Genomic DNA, 17,794 nt, shown 5'->3' on the forward strand with positions numbered 1-17,794 from the left:
TGATGTATGGGGTAAAAGGAGTTGCTGTAAGTAGGCCCCTAGTGAAGTGGTAAGGTGGGTTAGGGGGAGAGCTTTCCATGTTTTTATTATTTCAGGAGGCTTGGTCAGCGGAGAACAAGACACAGAGGCCGGAGTAGGATAGCAGGTTTCTATATTTACCAGTGTGGCTCTGAGGTGGAGAGCGAAGCGTGCAAATTCTTGTATGCGTTTGCTCACTTAATGTTCAGAAGGGAGAAGTGAGCATGATATTTGTTTTGCCTTAAGTAAGTAGGATGCAGAAGTAGAACAGCCAGTCTGCATTGTTTTTCTTTTCTCTGGCAGTTCTGTGCCTATCTTTAGGGCTGCCTGCAAGGCCGGCTTTGTTCACCTCAGAGGGGTTGTGAAGAAAGCTTTATTCTCTTGTCCCTAAGCTTCTGGCCAAGGGTTGTCTTCAAGGATAATACATAGCTTCTCTTCATACATCTACAGCTGAGCTGGTTATGATACCATACCTAATTGCCAGGAGTTTACCATGCGGAGGCACCTATTTTTTGCGTGTGTGTGGGGGGTTACTAGAGATTGAACCCAGAGGCAGTCTACTTCCTAGCTCCAGCTCCATTTTATTTATTTATTTATTTATTGAAACAGGGTCTTGCTAGGTTGATGAGAGTCTCACTATTTGCTGAGGCTGTCCTCAAACCTACAATCTTCTAGTCAGCCTCCCAAGTACTGGTATTACAGGCATGCAACACCACACTTGGTTCCTGCAAGTTCTTTAGTATCCTCTTTGCAGCTTCAGCATCCAGTACCATGTCTGAAGTAGAGTAAATATCTTATAAATGAATTTCAGTGAATAAAGATTCTATCCTTGTATTCAAAGAATTTAAGTCTAATATTATATAAACTAGCCAAGAATTAAACAATAAGGAAGAAAAACCAGAATAATACCTAAATTGCTTATTAAATCATGTTTTATAGGAAATCCTACCTCTTGGGAGATTTCCCTAAATTTACTCCCATCCCATTTAATTAATTAAATTAATTAATTTATTTATTCATTTATTTTTGAGGTACTAGGGATGAAACCCAGGGGCATTCTATCTCCAAGCCACCCCCCCCCAGACCTATTTTTTATTTTTCATCTTGAAACAAGATCTCACTGAGTTGAAAATGGCCTCACTAAGTAGCTGAGGGTGTTGGCAAACCGTGATCCTCCTATCTCAGACTCCTAAATGCTGGGATTAGAAGTGTGTGCCAACACGGTCTGGCTCTTATTTTTATTTTATTTTGAAATGGTCTTACTAAGTTGCTGAGTCTTACTACTTGCTGTGGCTGTCTTCCAGCCTGTGATCCTATCTCAGCCTTCCAAGTACTGGGATTACAAACATTACCACACCCAGCTTAAATTAGTTCTTTTCCTAAACATCCTACTACTTAGACTTCTATACTGAAAAGGTGAATTCTTTTATGTTAGATTTATTTATTTATATTGCAGTACTGGGAATGGAACCCAGGGGCTTTCTACCTCGGAGCTGTACCCCTAGCTCTATTTTTTATTCTTTATTTTGAAACAAGGTCCCACTAAGTCGCAGAGGGCCTCATTAAGTAGCAGAGACTGGCTGCGAACCCATGATCCTCCTGTCTCAGCCTCCCAGGAACTGGGATTACAAGCATATGCCACCATATCTGGCCTTTACGTTAGTTTTAAATAAAATATATATTAGCCATATTTGAAATATAACTCTTTTTTTGAGACATTTTGTTAAGTATAGTGTGTATATATATATATATATATATATATATATATATATATAAAATTTAAATTTTGATTTTTAACTTGGTTTCTGTTTTTTATCATTTCAGGTAAGACCATGAGTTATGGAATTTCTTAAATGAAGCATTCAGAAATGAAGTGAGAAATGTCATAGAAAGTAGATGATTTTTAAGTTATGTCTATTAATTTGACTGTAGATATATATATTTACCTCCTTAGTAATGCAAGAAGTCTTTGTGGGAAGCAGAGAAGCAAGCACCTGCACTTTGTGTGCTCACCTAAACATTACTGGAGGATAAGCCATCCCAGTCTTCAAAGAGGCTTCCATACAAGCAAAATAAGATGTAAATGGAACAAGAGTGAAGCATGCTCTTGGAGTAAGCACTGTTACTCCCCAAGCAACCATGATTTACATATTGGAATTTTGAAACTTAGCACTTCTGCTCCCAAGGGACTTACAAAAGTGAGCATTCATATGTCCCGTATTAAAAGTACTTTGAACTCTGTTTCAAAGGCTGTTTTTGGTAATCAAAATGAAATGATCACACGTTTAGCTCAATTTAAGCCAAGTTCTGGAATACTAAGAAAAGTATCAAATAATGGTTGGTTAAAACAGGAAAGTCTTATACAAGTCATCAAATCTCTGAAAAAATACAGCGTCAAATCAACAGAAAAGAGTCCTTTTGTAGAAGTGAGAAGTGAGGCTACAGATAAAGAAGATCTAGGTAAACACAGCCTTTTTCATTACACAACTAGTATAACCACAAAATTTGGAGAGTCTTTCTACTTTTTATCCAATCATATTAATTCATACTTCAAGTGTGAAGAAAACATGTCTCAACAAAAGGAAAATAAACATTTTCAGGAAAAATCAGAACTTGAAGGCAAAAAGGCTGAAGAAGAGAAATCCAGTTCTCCAGATCCTGCCATGCTGACTGATAAGCCAGGCTCAGAAACTTCCGTAGACCCCGTGGACAAGCCTGCCAGTCCCAGTGGGCTGCCTGAGGTTCTTCCAGTGTCTACTAAACAAAGTATTGCTAACTTTCTTTCTCGACCCACTGAAGGTGTACAAGCTTTAGTAGGTGGTTATATTGGTGGACTTGTCCCCAAATTAAAGTATGACTCCAAGAGTCAGTCAGAAGAACAGGAAGATGCCACTAAAACTGAGCAGGCTGTCAGCAAGGACAAAAATGCAGAGGAGAAGCAGCGCTTGTCTCTTCAACGAGAAAAGGCAAGTTGTTTTTCACTGTGGTTTTAAGTTAATTTTTGTTAAATTCATGTTTCATTTCCTAAAGGGGCCTAAAAAACATTAACTATTGTTGGAGCAGTTTCATATTCTAATCACTTATATATACTATTTCCTTGTAGATCATTGCTCGAGTGAGTATTGATAATAGGACCCGAGCATTAGTCCAGGCATTAAGAAGAACAACTGACCCAAAGCTCTGTATTACGAGGGTTGAAGAGCTGACTTTTCATCTTCTAGAATTTCCTGAAGGAAAAGGAGTGGCTGTCAAGGTAATTTCTCATTTATTTGATCAGGTCTCTACTTGTAATAAAAATACTAACAAGCCTTTTTATTTTTTGTAGTGCTGAGAATTGAAGCCTGGTACATTTGACCTCCGAGCTATACCCCCAACCCTAATTTTTATTTATTTTGAAACAGAGTCTCACTATTGCGGAGGGCCTCACTAAGTAGCTGAGGCTGGCCTGTGATCCTCCTGCTTCAGCCTCCCAAGTACTGGGATTACAAGCATGTGCCACCACATCCAGCTTTAATAAGCCTTTTTAAATTGAGAAGGCAAGGTCTTTCTTTATTATTTGAATTTTTTTGTGGTTTTCATTATGTATATGTAATAATATACTCAGTAATTGCTCCATTTATTCTATGATATACAATATGTTAATGAATTCCCTTTAGTCTGTCTGTGATATAAATTATGCCTTTAGTACTAAAATCTAAACTTTACAATTAAACATTTGTAAGGTAGAATTTTTCCTGAGAGTCTGGTACCCAGTGAGCAGGACCCAGAGGCTGGATTATGATGCACTGAATTTTATTTACCTGGTGAGGCTCAGAGAGCAAAGTTCCATGTTTGAGCCCTGGGCTCATAAATTACAAGCTTTCTATACAGTAGCCAACTTAACTCTTAAGAAGGGAGAGCGAAGCCGAGCGTGGTGGCGCACACTTGTAATCCCCGCGCTTGGGAGACAGACAGGAGGATTGCACAGGTTTGAAGCCAGCCTCGCTGGCTTAAGAGACCCTGTTTTCAAATAAAAAAAATACATAAAATAGGTCTGGGAGTGTAGCCCGGAGGTAAAAGGGTTTCCAGGAACCCCAGTACCACCCAAAAAGAAAAAAAAAGGAGAGTGAGTGGAAAGTTTTTACCCAGCATAAGCAATTTACAGAAGCAGAACAGTGGTCAGCCTATATGTCATTCTATGCTCTGATAGTCAAGAGTCAAGAGTCTTACATGGTGGTTGTAGCTGCCCAGAAAGTCCCAACTATGTTTATCTTGGAAGGGGGTCTGAGATGGAGGCTTTGGTCTCCTGCTCCCTTGTTCTTCAGCCAGAAGTTGTTTGCTAGAATAAGGCTGTGCTCCTAACTCAAGAAGATACATGTCAGTATGTTAGTTGAATTACCTAAAAGCTGCCAGATTTTCCTTAAATGCAACGTGTATATTTCTACTGTGTAACTACTCTTTAAGATAGGAGACATGTTTCATATATGAAGCCATTGTGTCAGACATGCTCAGTCTTGTACGGCCAGAACTTGGGAAACCAAGATAGGAGGATCACAGATTTGAGACCAGACTCAGCAACTCAGTGAGGTTCTCAGAAACTTAGACCCTCCCTTTTTCAAAATAAAAATAAAAACATGCTGGGAGTTTAGCTTAGAGATAGAATTTCTCTGGGTTCAATCCCCAGTACTCATCCCCATTCACATACATACAAAAGGCCAGTGCTAGTTTTTATTTCATGACCTTTTAATATTGATAGCCTAAAAATATTAATGACCTTATTAATAATTGAATCATATTAAGTAAAACAATTTTTTTTGCCTTGAGAGTGTGTGTGTGTGTGTGTGTGTGTGTGTATGTGTGTGTGTGTGTGTGTGTGTATGTGTGTGTATGTGTCTGTGTGTGTGTTTGTGTATGTGTTACCAAGAATTGAACTTGTGGAAAATCCACCTCTGAGGTATGCCTTCAACCCTATTTTTTTTTTAACAGTCTCACTAAGTTTCTGAGGGCTTTGTTAAATCTGTGATCCTCCTGTCTCAGTCTCCCAAGTACTGGGATTATAGTTGTACGTGACCATTCTTGGTTTGCCTCAGCTTTATAAAATAGAAAATAATAGTCCAATGTGGTGGCATATGCCTTATGCCACCTTGTATTTGGGAGGCTGAGAAAGGAGGATTGCAAGTTTGAGGACAGCTTCAGCAAATAGTAAGGCTCGCATCAACCTAGTGAGACCTTCTTTCCATATAAATAAAATCGGGCTTGGGAGTGTAGTTCGAAGGTAGAATGTCTCTGAGTTCAGTCTCTAGTACCACATTTATATTACTAATGTGGTATCTGTACTAAGATTACTTATAATGAACACTTTGGAAATATTTAATAGATATTAAAATCTTATTAGAAATCTATACTGCTTATTTTTAGTTTGCCATCCAGAGAATTATTAGCTAACTCCATTTTTTTGTGATACTGGGGATTTAACCCAGAGGCATTTTACCTCTGAGCCACACCCCCAGCCCTAATTTTTATTCTTTATTTTGAAATAGGGTCTTACTAAGTTGGGGAGGGCTGCACAAATTGCTGAGGCTGGCTGTGAACCTGCGATCCTCCTGTCTCAGCCTCCTAAGTATTGGAATTACAAGGGTGTGCCTCCATGCCCGGCTCTTATTCTACTACCCCCTGACCCCGCAGTACTGGAATGGAACCCAGGAGCATTCTACCTTCAACCTATACCCCCAGCCTGTTTTTGTTGTTGTTGTTGTGTTGTTGTTGTTGTTGTTGTTGTTGTTGTTGTTTGTAAAGGGGATGGAACCCAGGGGCAGACTCCAAACTACACCCCCGATCCTAATTTTTAGTCTTTTTTTATTTTTCAAAACAGGGTTTCACGGAGTTGTGAAGGGCTTCGCTAAATAGCTGAGGCTGTCAGCGAGCTGCAGTCCTCTGGTCTTTGCCTCCTGAATGCTGGGATTACATGCCTGCCCTGATTTTTTATTCTTTATTTTGAAACAGGGTCTCACTAAGTTGTGGAGGGCCTCACTAAGTAGCTGAGGCTGGCCACGAACCTGTAATCTGGTCTCAGCCTCCCAAATACGGCATTACAAGCATGTACCACCAAGCCCGGCTCTCTTCTACTTTTTGACAAGTCATCTTGATGAAAGTCTTATGTAGCCTTCCATAGTCTTATATTACATATACATTGTAATATATGTAAGCTTTTAATATTTTATTTTTCTAAAATTTTGATTTATCTTTGACATTTATATAATTTTTTACCTAAAAGATAAATTTTAAAGTACACATGTGCTTTTAAGTATATTTCACATTTCAGTGATATACTTAAGAAATGTAAACTAGAATTCTTGCCTTACTCCATTTGGGCTGCTATAACAGAGTACCCCAGACTGGGAAGATCACAGCCAACAGAAATGTATTCCTGCCGGGGCGTGGTGGCTCACGCTTGTTATCCCCACGCTTGGGAGGCGGAGACAGGAGGATCGCGCAGGTTCGAAGCCAGCCGGGCTGGCTCAAGAGACCCTGTTTCCAAAAATAAAATAGATCTGGGAGTGTAGCCCAGAGGTAGAAGGGCTTCCAGGAACCCCAGTACCACCAAAAAAAGAAAGAAAGAAAAAAAAAAAAAAGAAATGTATTCCTACCAGCACCAGAGGCTGGCAGCCCAGATGAATGTGCCTGCCAGCAGGTCTGATGTCTGGGCCTGTCCCTCACATTTGTGGCAAGCTCATGGGCAGAAGGGCAAGGCAGCTGCTCCTTTCAGCCTCTTACAAGGGCATTGGTCTTTGAATGCTGTTGCACTGGGTACTAGGTGCTAATATATGAATTTTAGAGGCAGGAACATGAACGTTAAGACTAGCACATGCTTTAAATAAACCTTTAAAAGCACATTACTCAAGTATATTAAATACACATTTGTAAGCATAAAGTGAAGGTCACAGACTCAACATATCCATTTAGCCAGCACCCAGGAGAAGAATCAAAATATTACCAATGACTAAGAAGTTTCTTATGTCTCCCTTTAGTCACATTTTTCCAATAAAATAATCCAAGTTGGGCATGGTGGCACATGCTTGTTATCCCAGCATTTGGGAGGCTGAGACAGGGAGAATTGCAGGTTTGAGGACAGTCTTAGCAAGTAGTGCCACTTAAGTCAGGTGTGGTGGCGCATATTTGTAATCCTGGCACTTGGGAGGCTGAGACAGGAGGATCTGGAGTTGGAGGTCATCTGTAACTTAGTGAGACCTTGTTTCAAAATACAGAACAAAAAACAGGGCTGGGGTGTAGCTCAGAGATAGAATGCCCCTTTGTTCGATCCCCAGTAATGGGAAGAAAAAAAAAAAAAGAAAAAAAACGTAGTGAGACTCTTATCAACTTAGTTAGACCCTGTTTCAAAATAAAATGGGGCAGGAGCAGGAGGTATAGCTTGGAGATAAAATGATCCTGGGTTCAATCCCCAGTACTGGAAAAAAAGAAGATAATCACAGATTAGCTCTGTTTAGTTATATGATTGACTTCTTTCACTCATGTTGATAGGAATCATCCACATTGAGACAAAACTTGTCACTTATTCATTCTTTCCTATTTTGTGGTACATCACAATTAAATTTGGGGGTAGTTTTCAAATTTAGTCTGTTTTGGAAAGTCCTGCTAATTGAAACTTTGAGGATTCTCTTGTGTTTCATGACTGATTACCGGGAAGAAATGTGATAAAGGAATATATATTCAGACCAGTTATGAAATCTGGATAATCTGAAGAAAGTTGTACTCCTTCCCCAGATAATGAACATCTAAAACCAACAAACTGGCTGGATGTGGTGACACATGCCTGCAGTCCTCGGGAGGCCGAGACAGGAGGTCGCATGCTGGAGGCCAGCAGACAGTAACTTAGTCCTTCACAGTAAAAAGTAGAATATGGCTGGGGATGGAGCTCAGTGGTAGAACTTCCTCCGGTTCAATCCTCAGTCACAACACACATACCAATGAACTGGATAAATCAAGACATATCAACACACAAGCTCGCTGTGAACTTTTCCAACTGTTTACCCATTTTTTCATTGGGTTAGCCAGCTTTCTATTATTGATGCATACAACTTTCTCTTTCTCTGTCATTATTGTCTTCTTTTTCAGTCTCTTTTTTTTCTTTCTTTCAAACTGGGAGTGAACCTCCTCTGGAATTTTACCTCCAAGCTAAACCCCCAGCCCTTTTTATTTTTTTATTTTGAAACAAGGTCTCACTAAGGTGTTGAGATTGGCCTCAAAATTGCCATCCTCCTGTATCTGCCTCCTGAGTACTATAATTACAAGGGTGTGCCACCATGCCTGGTTTTTTTTTTTTTTTTTTTAATGTTGAATCAGGGTCTCTATAAGTTGCTGAGACTGATTTTGAACCTGGAATCCTCCTGTCTCAGCTTCATAAGTACTGAGATTCCAGGCATAAGTGATTATGCCTGGCATATAGCTTTGTTACATGTTATAAAAGTGTGTGTGTGTGTGTGTGTGTGTATGTATGTACGCATGCACGCATGTATATGTACACGCACGGGCATGTACGCATGCATCTTCCAAATATATTCTTGTACTCAGGCTTATATTTTCATCCTTTCTTTTATTTATGTATGTATGTATTTATTTTTATTTATTTGGCAGTACTGGGAATTGAACCCAGGAGCATTCTACCTCCAAGCTACACCCCCTGCCATATTTTTTTATTTTTTATTTTGAAACAGGGTCTCAGTTGCAGAGGGCCTCACTAAGTAGCTGAGGCTGGCTGCAATCCAAGACCCTCCTGTCTCAGCCTCCCAAGTACTGTGATCACAGGCCTAGGCCACCACAATGGGCTTAGATTTATTTTGCTAACTGGTAGCTATATAATGCTTTTCAATGATAATTTTACTGATGTTATTTTATCTAACATATTATTGTCAATTCTAATTGGCCTTTGATTATTTCATACTGGTTTGCCATGCTTTATAATTTTTCTGCATGCTGCACATTGTAAATACACAAAATGAAATGAAACAAAACAACAACAAAAACTGCGTATCCAGATTTCTTTTTTCCAGAGAATTAATTTTGTTCCTTGCTTAGCATCTGGGGCCTTCATTCGGTTAGAGCGGAGCTAGGTCGAGGCTGGGGTACAGTTTGGGTAAGACCTCGTTTTCCCTGTTTGGGGGCATATTCTTCCAGAGCTTTCAGTTTGAGAAAGCATTGTGTTCACTGTCACCATTCACTTGGGTCCTGTAATCTGAAGAATACAAAAAATCCCACTCTTGATTTCCAGTTTGGCTTAGCTTCTTTGCTTTTCATACCTCATAGTTTGAGAATTCAGTGAATGTCCTGAGTTAAAACCAGTAGGGTCCTTTGGTCTTCAGTTTTATCACTCTAAACCTCATGCGACTGAATCTCAGCTGGTTTCTCTATCTCAGTTTTTCACCCCTTGCTTCTTCCCAGAGTCAGCAAATGCCCCAGGAGAAGAATAGCTGGGGTGCATCAGCTTCCTTCAGCAGTGGAAGGAAGGAAGGAAGGAAGGAAGGAAGGAAGGAAGGAAGGAAGGAAGGAAGGAAGGAAATAGCTGTGGTGCCCAGAGGTAGAAGGCCCCTGGATTCTATCCCCAGTACCACCGAAAGAAAGAAAGAAAGAAAGAAAGAAAGAAAGAAAGAAAGAAAGAAAGAAAGAAAGAAAGAAAATAAATAGCTGTGGTGCCCCACACTTGTAATCCCAGCATTTGGGAGGTTGAGATAGGAGGATCCAGGTTCATGGCCAGCCTCAACTACTTAGTGAGACCTTTTGCAACTTAGTGAAATCCTGTTTCAAAAAAAAAATAAAAAATAAAAAATCCGGGCTGAGGGTATGCTTGGAGGTAGATTGGCCTTGGGTTCAATCCCCAGTACCACACACACAAAAAGAAACAAAATGAGTAATACATTGAAAAATTACTTGATTTACTGAAGACTACACAGGAAGAGTGTAGCTACCACTGGGTCATCTATTGAACCATGGGATTCTGACCATATGAAATATTCTTGTTATGAAAATCTTATGTTAGCTCAATATAAAATCTTAAGGCTTAAGCTCTTGCCTGTGATAAAAAAATATGAAGTTCATCTGTATGTGGTAAGCATGGCTGTACTTCTAGTACTTGGGAGGTTCAAGGACAGTGTCAGTCAGTAGTGAGACTCATTAACTTAGGGAGACCCTGTTTCAAAAATAAAATAGGTAGCTCAGAGGTAGAATGCCCTGGTTTCAATTCCTATTGCCCCTCACACAAAAAGAGCTTAACTATTATTAATACTTTTTTTTTTTCTATTGGGATCAAAATGGACACTGACACCTTGACTTTATGTGTTGATCTACTCATATTAGTTAAAAATAAACATTTTCATTCTTGATTTGACAAAAGCAACAAAATATCTTTTCTCAATATAGGAAAAAATTATTCCATGTTTATTACGACTGAGACAAATTAAGGATGAAACTCTTCAGGCTGCGGTTAGAGAAATTTTGGCCTTAATTGGCTATGTGGATCCAGTGAAAGGGAGAGGTATCCGAATTCTCACAATCGATGGTGGAGGAACAAGGTAAGGCTAGTAAAATGACTCAAAAACCAGATTCTCTGCAGCTTTAGGGACTAAAAAGAAATCTTGATTTGGTATTATTCCATTATAAAAGTAAATTTTTTTTTTTTTTTTTTGTGGTACTGAGGATGGATCCCAGGGACATTCTACCTCCAAGCTACATGCTTAGCCCTACTTTTTATTCTTTATTTTGAAACAGGGTCTCAATGAGTTGCAAAGGGCCTCACTAAGTAGCTGAGACTGTCCTCCAACTGCAGTCCTCCTGTCTTAGCCTCCCAAATGCTGGGATTACAAGCATGCACCACCATGCCCGGCTATAAAAGTAAATTTTAAGATAAAATATTAAATTATTTTTATTTACTACTTGGAGGCTTAAGGGTTACTCCAATATATACTTCACCTTTTATTTTTTAGTTAATCTAGTTTTTATATTTTAGTTTGATCTTTTCAGACTTTTTGGTAGTTCAGGAATTTAAATATTATTTTGGCAATGTTTTATTTATTTATTTATTTATTTATTTATTTATTTATTTATTTATTTATTTATTGGTGGTACTGGGGTTCCTGGAAGCCCTTCTACCTCGGGGCTACACTCCCAGACCTATTTTTACATTTTCATTTTGGAAACAGGGTCTCCTAAGCCAGCGCGCGCGGCTGGCTTCGAACCTGCGCGATCCTCCTGTCTCTGCCTCCCAAGCGCGGGGATTACAAGCGTGCGCCACCACGCCCAGCGTGGCAATGTTTTATAACAGATTTTGGCAGTGTTTTACAAATTTTAGCTTTCTTTTATTATATTTATGTTACCCATGTAAATCAGTCAACAGATTATTTAGTAAAGGGATAGTAGAGGATTTTTATCAATAACTTCTTGGTTCCCCATGTCTTCCCTCCAAGTGCCAATTCTGGTGCTATACAAGAAATAAATGTTTTATTTGTTCAGAGGGAGATAATTTGGCTAGCAATGATTAGTCTTATTTTCTGGTGACTTTCTGTTAGAAGTATGAATGCGCATCCTGAAACTCTAAATTGTATTCTATGGTGCATAATTACAATTATATTCTAGGACTGATCTGCCCCACACTTTGTATTGGGATTCGAAATTTTACTGATTTTGTATATTCTCTCGGTGTTAAGAATTGTCCCTGTGGTGTAGTGCTCTAAATTGGCCTATATCTCCTAGACTATTTCATCTTTTCACATTTCTTTCTAAAACTTTGTACTACCTTTGGCAAAGACCTAGAAATAAACAGTCAACAGCATTAATACACTGAGGATTGTCTTAAGTTAACTGAGTTTTAAAAATATGAATAAGATGCTGGGCATGGTGGCGCACACTTGTAATCCCCGCGCTTGAGAGGTAGAGACAGAAGGATCGCGCAGGTTCAAAACCAGTCTCTCTGGCTTAAGAGACCCTGTTTCCAAATAAAAATATAAAAATATGTCTGGGAGTGTAGCCGGGAGGTAGAAGGGCTTCCAGGAACCCCAGTACCATCAATCAATAAATCAACATATGAATAAATAAAAGTAAGCTTAAAATATGTTTAATGAACTATATAAAACACAAATATATAGAAGGATAGGTGAGCAATTTTTTTTCTCTCTCAATATTGGGGTCGCAACCCAGGGGCCACTGGGTTCCATCCACCAATGTGTCCTACCATGCCTGGCTAGCAACTGTTATTGGTGAAGAAACCAATGTATGGCATCCCAAAGCTGGTGAAGGGAGGGTTTTAAGTGTTTTCCAGAGTTGTTCATTTTAAAAATTTTGTCTGAGCCAAGTATAGTGGTGCACACTTGTAATCCCAGTACTTTGGAGGATAAGAAAGGATTGCAGGCGGCCATCCTCAGAAACTTAGTGAAGCTTCCCACAACATAGTGAGACCCTGTTTCACAATTTAAAAATAGGGCTAGGTGTGTAGCTCGAAGGTAAAATGACCTCGGGCTCAACCCCAAGTTCAAAAAAATTTTTTTTGTCTTGATGCATCTTGTATTCTGATTTTAAAAGATACTAAGTTGGGTGTGATGGCACACACTTTTAATCCCAGTACTTGGGAGGCTGAAACAGAAGGATCACAGGTTTGCAGCCAGCCTCAGCTGTTTGAGGCCCCACTGCAACTTAATAAGACCTTGTTTCTAAATAAAGAATACAAAATCACGCTGGTGGTACCGATCAGAGGTAGAATGCCTCTGGGTTCAATCCCCAGTACTGGAAAAAGAAAATAAAATAAAAGATACTAATAGGTGGGTATGGTGGTCCATGCCTATAATCCTAGTGCTTGAGAGGCTAAGACAGGAGGTTCTCTGCCAGGCTCAGCAATTTATCAAGGCCCTTTTCAACTTAAGAGACTCGGTTTCTAAATAAAAATAAAATAGGGCTACGGGTGTAGTTCAGAGTCAGAATGGTGCTGGGTTTAATCCTTAGCACCACACACACCCAAAGATACTAATTTAAATCATTAAATGTGCTGATATAGCATAGGTTTTATATACTTAGATACTGGATTTGCAAAAGAAATACTAAAAATGTGGTCAGTTTTTACTGATGCTAATTTATATTCTCATGTTAGCATATAAGATACAGAAAAAGCAGAATTGTTTTATTCAATAGTTGGAGTAATTTTCCTTGAAACAAGAATTCCCATTTTTCATTTTGCATTTCCTCTTTTCTACAGGGGTGTGGTAGCTCTTCAGACACTGCGGAAATTAGTTGAACTTACTCAGAAGCCAGTTCATCAGCTCTTCGATTACATTTGTGGTGTAAGCACAGGTAATGATGACTGCACAGAGGTGGTGCATTCCAGCCGTGTGTTAAAGAACATTAAGCATTTAGGCTTAAAATTATGCTCACTCTGAAATGATCAATATTAGTTTTATATCCTGATAAAGAATGCTCCTTCAGTTTGTTTAAGGAACTTTTTGTGTGTGTATATGTGTGGTACTAGGGATTGAACTCAGGAGTATTCTACCTACAAGCTACACTCCCAGCCCTGTTTTTTTATTTTGATTTGAAACAGAATCTTGGTAGGTTAACAAGGGTCTCATTACTTGCTGAAGCTGTCCTTGAACCCATGATTCTCCTTTCTCAGCCTTCCAAGTACTAAGTACTGGGATTGTAAGTGTGTACCACCACACTCAGCTCGTAATGAACTTTAAAAATTTTTATTGTAAATAAGTTAACATTTGGAAATAGATTTTTCTTCTGTACCGAATTGAACCCAAGGATATTCTACTTCTGAAGTATACCTCTTAGCGCCCCCCCCCCTTTTTAATTTTTTTTTTTTTTTCTTTTGTGGTACTGGGGATCCTGGAAGCCCTTCTACCTCCGGGCTACACTCCCAGACCCATTTTTACATTTTTTTTTTTTTTAATTTGGAAACAGGGTCTCCTAAGCCAGTGCGCGCGTCTGGCTTCAAGCCTGCACGATCCTCCTGTCTCTGCCTCCCAAGCGCGGGGATTACAAGCGTGCGCCACCACGCCCGGCTCCCTTTTTAATTTTGAAACAGGATCTTCCTAAGGCTGGTCTCAAACCTGTAATCCTCCTGTTTCACCGTCCCAAATATTGGAATTATATAGGTGTGCACCACCACACCCAGCCAGAAATAGTTTTTACTGTGCTTTTGCAACGTGCTCAATAAGCCACAATGACACAGACAAATTATTATTTGTTGATTGATGGTATATTCACCTTAAAAGAGATGAGGTGGAAGAAAGGTACACACTGATATTGTACTTGAACCAGTAAGCAAAGATGGATAAAATAAACTTTGTTGTGAGGGGTGTCTTTCAATGAGGGGATTCCTTCTGATAATTTTATGTGGTTGTTTGAAGCCAGAATTAGTTTATTTATTCATTTATGTATTTATTTTGTGGCACTGGGAATTGAACCCAAAGACATTTTACCTCTGAGCTACAAACACCCCCTAGTACTCGGCATGCTGAGACAAGAGGATTGCTTGTTTGAGGCCAGTGTGTAGTCCCTTGGAGAGACCTTGTTTCAAAATAATAAAAGAATGTGGAGAGGTAGCTCAGAGTTAGAATTCCCTGGGTTCAAACTCCAGTACCAAAAGAAAGAAAGAAAATGTCTCACTAAATTGCCCAGGTTGGCCTCGGCCTTGAATTTGGGATCCTCCCACCTATATCTCCTTTGGTGTATTTCCACATGCAGTTAAAAAGTGACTTTTTAGCCGGGCGTGGTGGCGCAAGCTTGTAATCCCCGCGCTTGGGAGGCAGAGACAGGAGGATCGTGCAGGTTTGAAGCCAGCCGCGCGTGCTGACTTAGGAGACCCTGTTTCCAAATTTTAAAAAAATGTAAAAAATAGGTCTGGGAGTGTAGCCCGGAGGTAGAAGGGCTTCCAAAAAAAAAAAAAAAAGTAACTTTTTAAATATTGTGCCAAGTACTCTAATCCCTGTACTTGGTAGGTTGAGACTGGAGAATTGCTGTTTCAGGAATTTAGCAAGGCTCTCAGCAATTTAGAGAGGTTATGTTCCAAATAAAAAATATAGTTCCTGAGATAGAATGCCTTTGAGTTCAGTCTCTAGGCCTGGATGAAGATAGATGGAATCCCCTGGGTTCAGTCCCCAGCACACACACACACACAAACACACACACACACACACACACACACACACACACACACAAACACATACACACAGTATTGCTAATTGGTATAAATATGAAATTGTAGCTTTATGTTTATACAGAAGAAATTCACGTTTTAGGGTGATCATTACCATGTATTTTATTGTTTGATCTGCTAATTTCTTACTTTACATTAGTTTTATTCTTCATAGATGTTTTATTTTTCATACAATAGTAGTTCTAAAAATCACTACAAAAAAACATCAAACCCATGGTTTCTCAACATTATTAGTGTTGAGTCTAACAAGTAATCCCAAAGGACATGTTAACTGACATTCAGTTGTCCAGAGTGAATGATGAGAGCAGTTGCACGGATGGACCAAAACCAAAAGGAATCCATGAGAAGAGGGGCTCACTGGGACCCCACTTCCTCAGGATGTTAGCACATTTGAAAAATATTGGGTAAAAGTAAGTTAAACAGATTTCTTTGCAGAGTCTTCTGAGTTTTTTTTTAATATTAAAAGTGTACTTTTTACCATAAGATGATAATATATACCCACATTGATTTGATTTAACTTGGAAACTTCTTAAGGCAACATGCCCCCACAGTTAGTGTTCTTTTGTTGTTGTTTTTGTCTTTTTTTTTCTTTTCTTTTTTTCATTTTACCGAGAACATTTCTGTTAAATTTTGGAATGGTCCTAACAGTTCAAACATGTAAACATATTTAAAAGCTAGCTTCTTGCTTTAGCACCATTGATGTTAGGTAAAACAAGATGTCAGTTTATAGAATATGTACATTTCTGTCTTCCATAATGTGTCTTTTCAACTGTGTCTTCTGGTTTATTCTGACTCTAACTTGTACTATGGTGCTTTATCTTTCTTTTTCCCATTTTGTATCTTTCAAGGTTTTTTAATCTGATTTTTATAATGTATATGAAATACATATATTGGTAATGTGTTTACCATTTTAGTAAAAATGACTCATCTGCTTATCATTATAGGATTTATATTTAAAACAAAAGAAACTTTATTTTTAACCAAATACTTGTGTTAATTAGAACTTTTTTTTACAAATTAGAAAATAATTTTATATAGTTATGCCATATAATGTTTTAAAGCATAAGCTGTTTTATCCTGTACTACAACAATGCAATTGCAATAAAATACATAAAATGTTTAGAATACATTCTAATGGTATTTCTTGTTTTTTTTTTTTTTTTTCCCTTTGTATTTTACTGCAATCTCAGGTTAAGCAGTGAAAAATCAGGTTTTTGCCCTCTCTGTTCTCACCCCATACCTTTCGCCTCCCTTTTCTCTTTAGTTCAGGCTTAGGCCATTTAGACACACTAGGTGGCAGTGTGTCCTACAGTAACAGCTAATTTATAAAGTTGTCTATTTAAAAAGTACTTAACGTTTTTAAATTGCATTGGTTCACTGGGCGTGGTAACGCATGCTTGAAATTCACAGGCTTGGGACGCGGAGACAGGAGGATCGCACAGGTTCGAAGCCAGCCGCACTGGCTTAAGAGACCCTGTTTCCTAATAAAAATATAAAATAGGTCTGGAAGTGTAGCCCAGAGGTAGAAGGGCTTCCAGGAACCCCAGTAACACCAAAATAAAAAAAAATTGCATTGGTTCTAGAACCAACCTGAAAGAGTAACTGGTTAATGAATTTGTAAGTTGTCAAAATACTGTACCATAGGACTAAGACTAAGTAGTTTATTGTTAGAAAAGCTTTTATCTACCATGGTATTTTATGTATTATTTCATTTGATATAAAACAACAGTTTAATATATTTTACAATTATTAGCATTATATTCTTGAGGATATATTTATTTAATATTGTGGGGACCTGGAAAAGCCCTTTATATGTGTTATCAAATACAAAGGACTTGCCGGGCGTGGTGGCGCACGCTGTAATCCCGCGGTTGGAAGACGGAGACAGGAGGATCGCGCAGGTTCAAAGCCAGCTGTGCTGGCTTAAGAGAGCCTGTTTCCACATAAAAAAGTATAAAATAGGTCTGGGAGTGTAGCCCGGAGGTAGAAGGACTTCCAGGGACCCCAGTACCACACACAAAAAAAATGGGGCTCATGTCTTAGTTATTACTTATCTATCCTATCAGGTGAAATAATTAGGGCTCTGAGAAGTTAAGTCATTTGTCCTAGGTGACATAGCTAGAAAGTACCAAAGCTGGATTTAATCTAGGTTTATGACTCAAGAGATTTTATAATCATAAATGCAGTAACATTAATATAATAAAAACTATTTTTTTTAATTTCAGGTGCCATATTAGCTTTCATGTTGGGATTGTTTCATATGCCATTGGATGAATGTGAGGAGCTTTATCGGAAGTTAGGATCAGATGTATTTTCACAAAATGTCATTGTTGGAACTGTCAAAATGAGTTGGAGCCATGCATTTTATGACAGTCAAACATGGGAAAAGATTCTTAAGTAAGTTATGTTTTTTGTTTTTGTTATTTTTTTTTCGGTCATTTTGGTACTAAGGATTGAACCCAGGGGCATTTGACCTCTCAGACACCCCAGCCCTACTTTTTAATTTTGATAACAATCTCACTAAGTTGCAGAGGGCTGGCTGCAAACCCGCAATCCTCCTGTTTCAGTCTCCCAAGTACT

The 17,794-nt window shown here is 38.7% G+C and overlaps 1 protein-coding gene across 1 annotated transcript in view; it reads left to right on the top strand.

Annotated features, from left to right (window-relative positions):
* Positions 1 to 1,928: 1,928 nt before the first annotated feature.
* The window catches only part of PNPLA8 (patatin like domain 8, phospholipase A2), a gene marked incomplete at both ends in the record, with an annotated part of 36,334 nt that continues 20,468 nt past the window's right edge, over positions 1,929 to 17,794 (top strand). The window contains 5 exons of the mRNA XM_080701698.1: positions 1,929 to 2,984; positions 3,122 to 3,271; positions 10,429 to 10,580; positions 13,250 to 13,344; positions 17,440 to 17,611. Coding sequence (XP_080557824.1) covers positions 1,929 to 2,984; positions 3,122 to 3,271; positions 10,429 to 10,580; positions 13,250 to 13,344; positions 17,440 to 17,611 — 1,625 coding nt within the window. The remainder of the gene's footprint in view (positions 2,985 to 3,121; positions 3,272 to 10,428; positions 10,581 to 13,249; positions 13,345 to 17,439; positions 17,612 to 17,794) is intronic.

The sequence above is a fragment of the Muscardinus avellanarius genome, assembly GCF_963383645.1.
Source record: "Muscardinus avellanarius genome assembly, chromosome: 9".
Taxonomy (NCBI): domain Eukaryota; kingdom Metazoa; phylum Chordata; class Mammalia; order Rodentia; family Gliridae; genus Muscardinus; species Muscardinus avellanarius.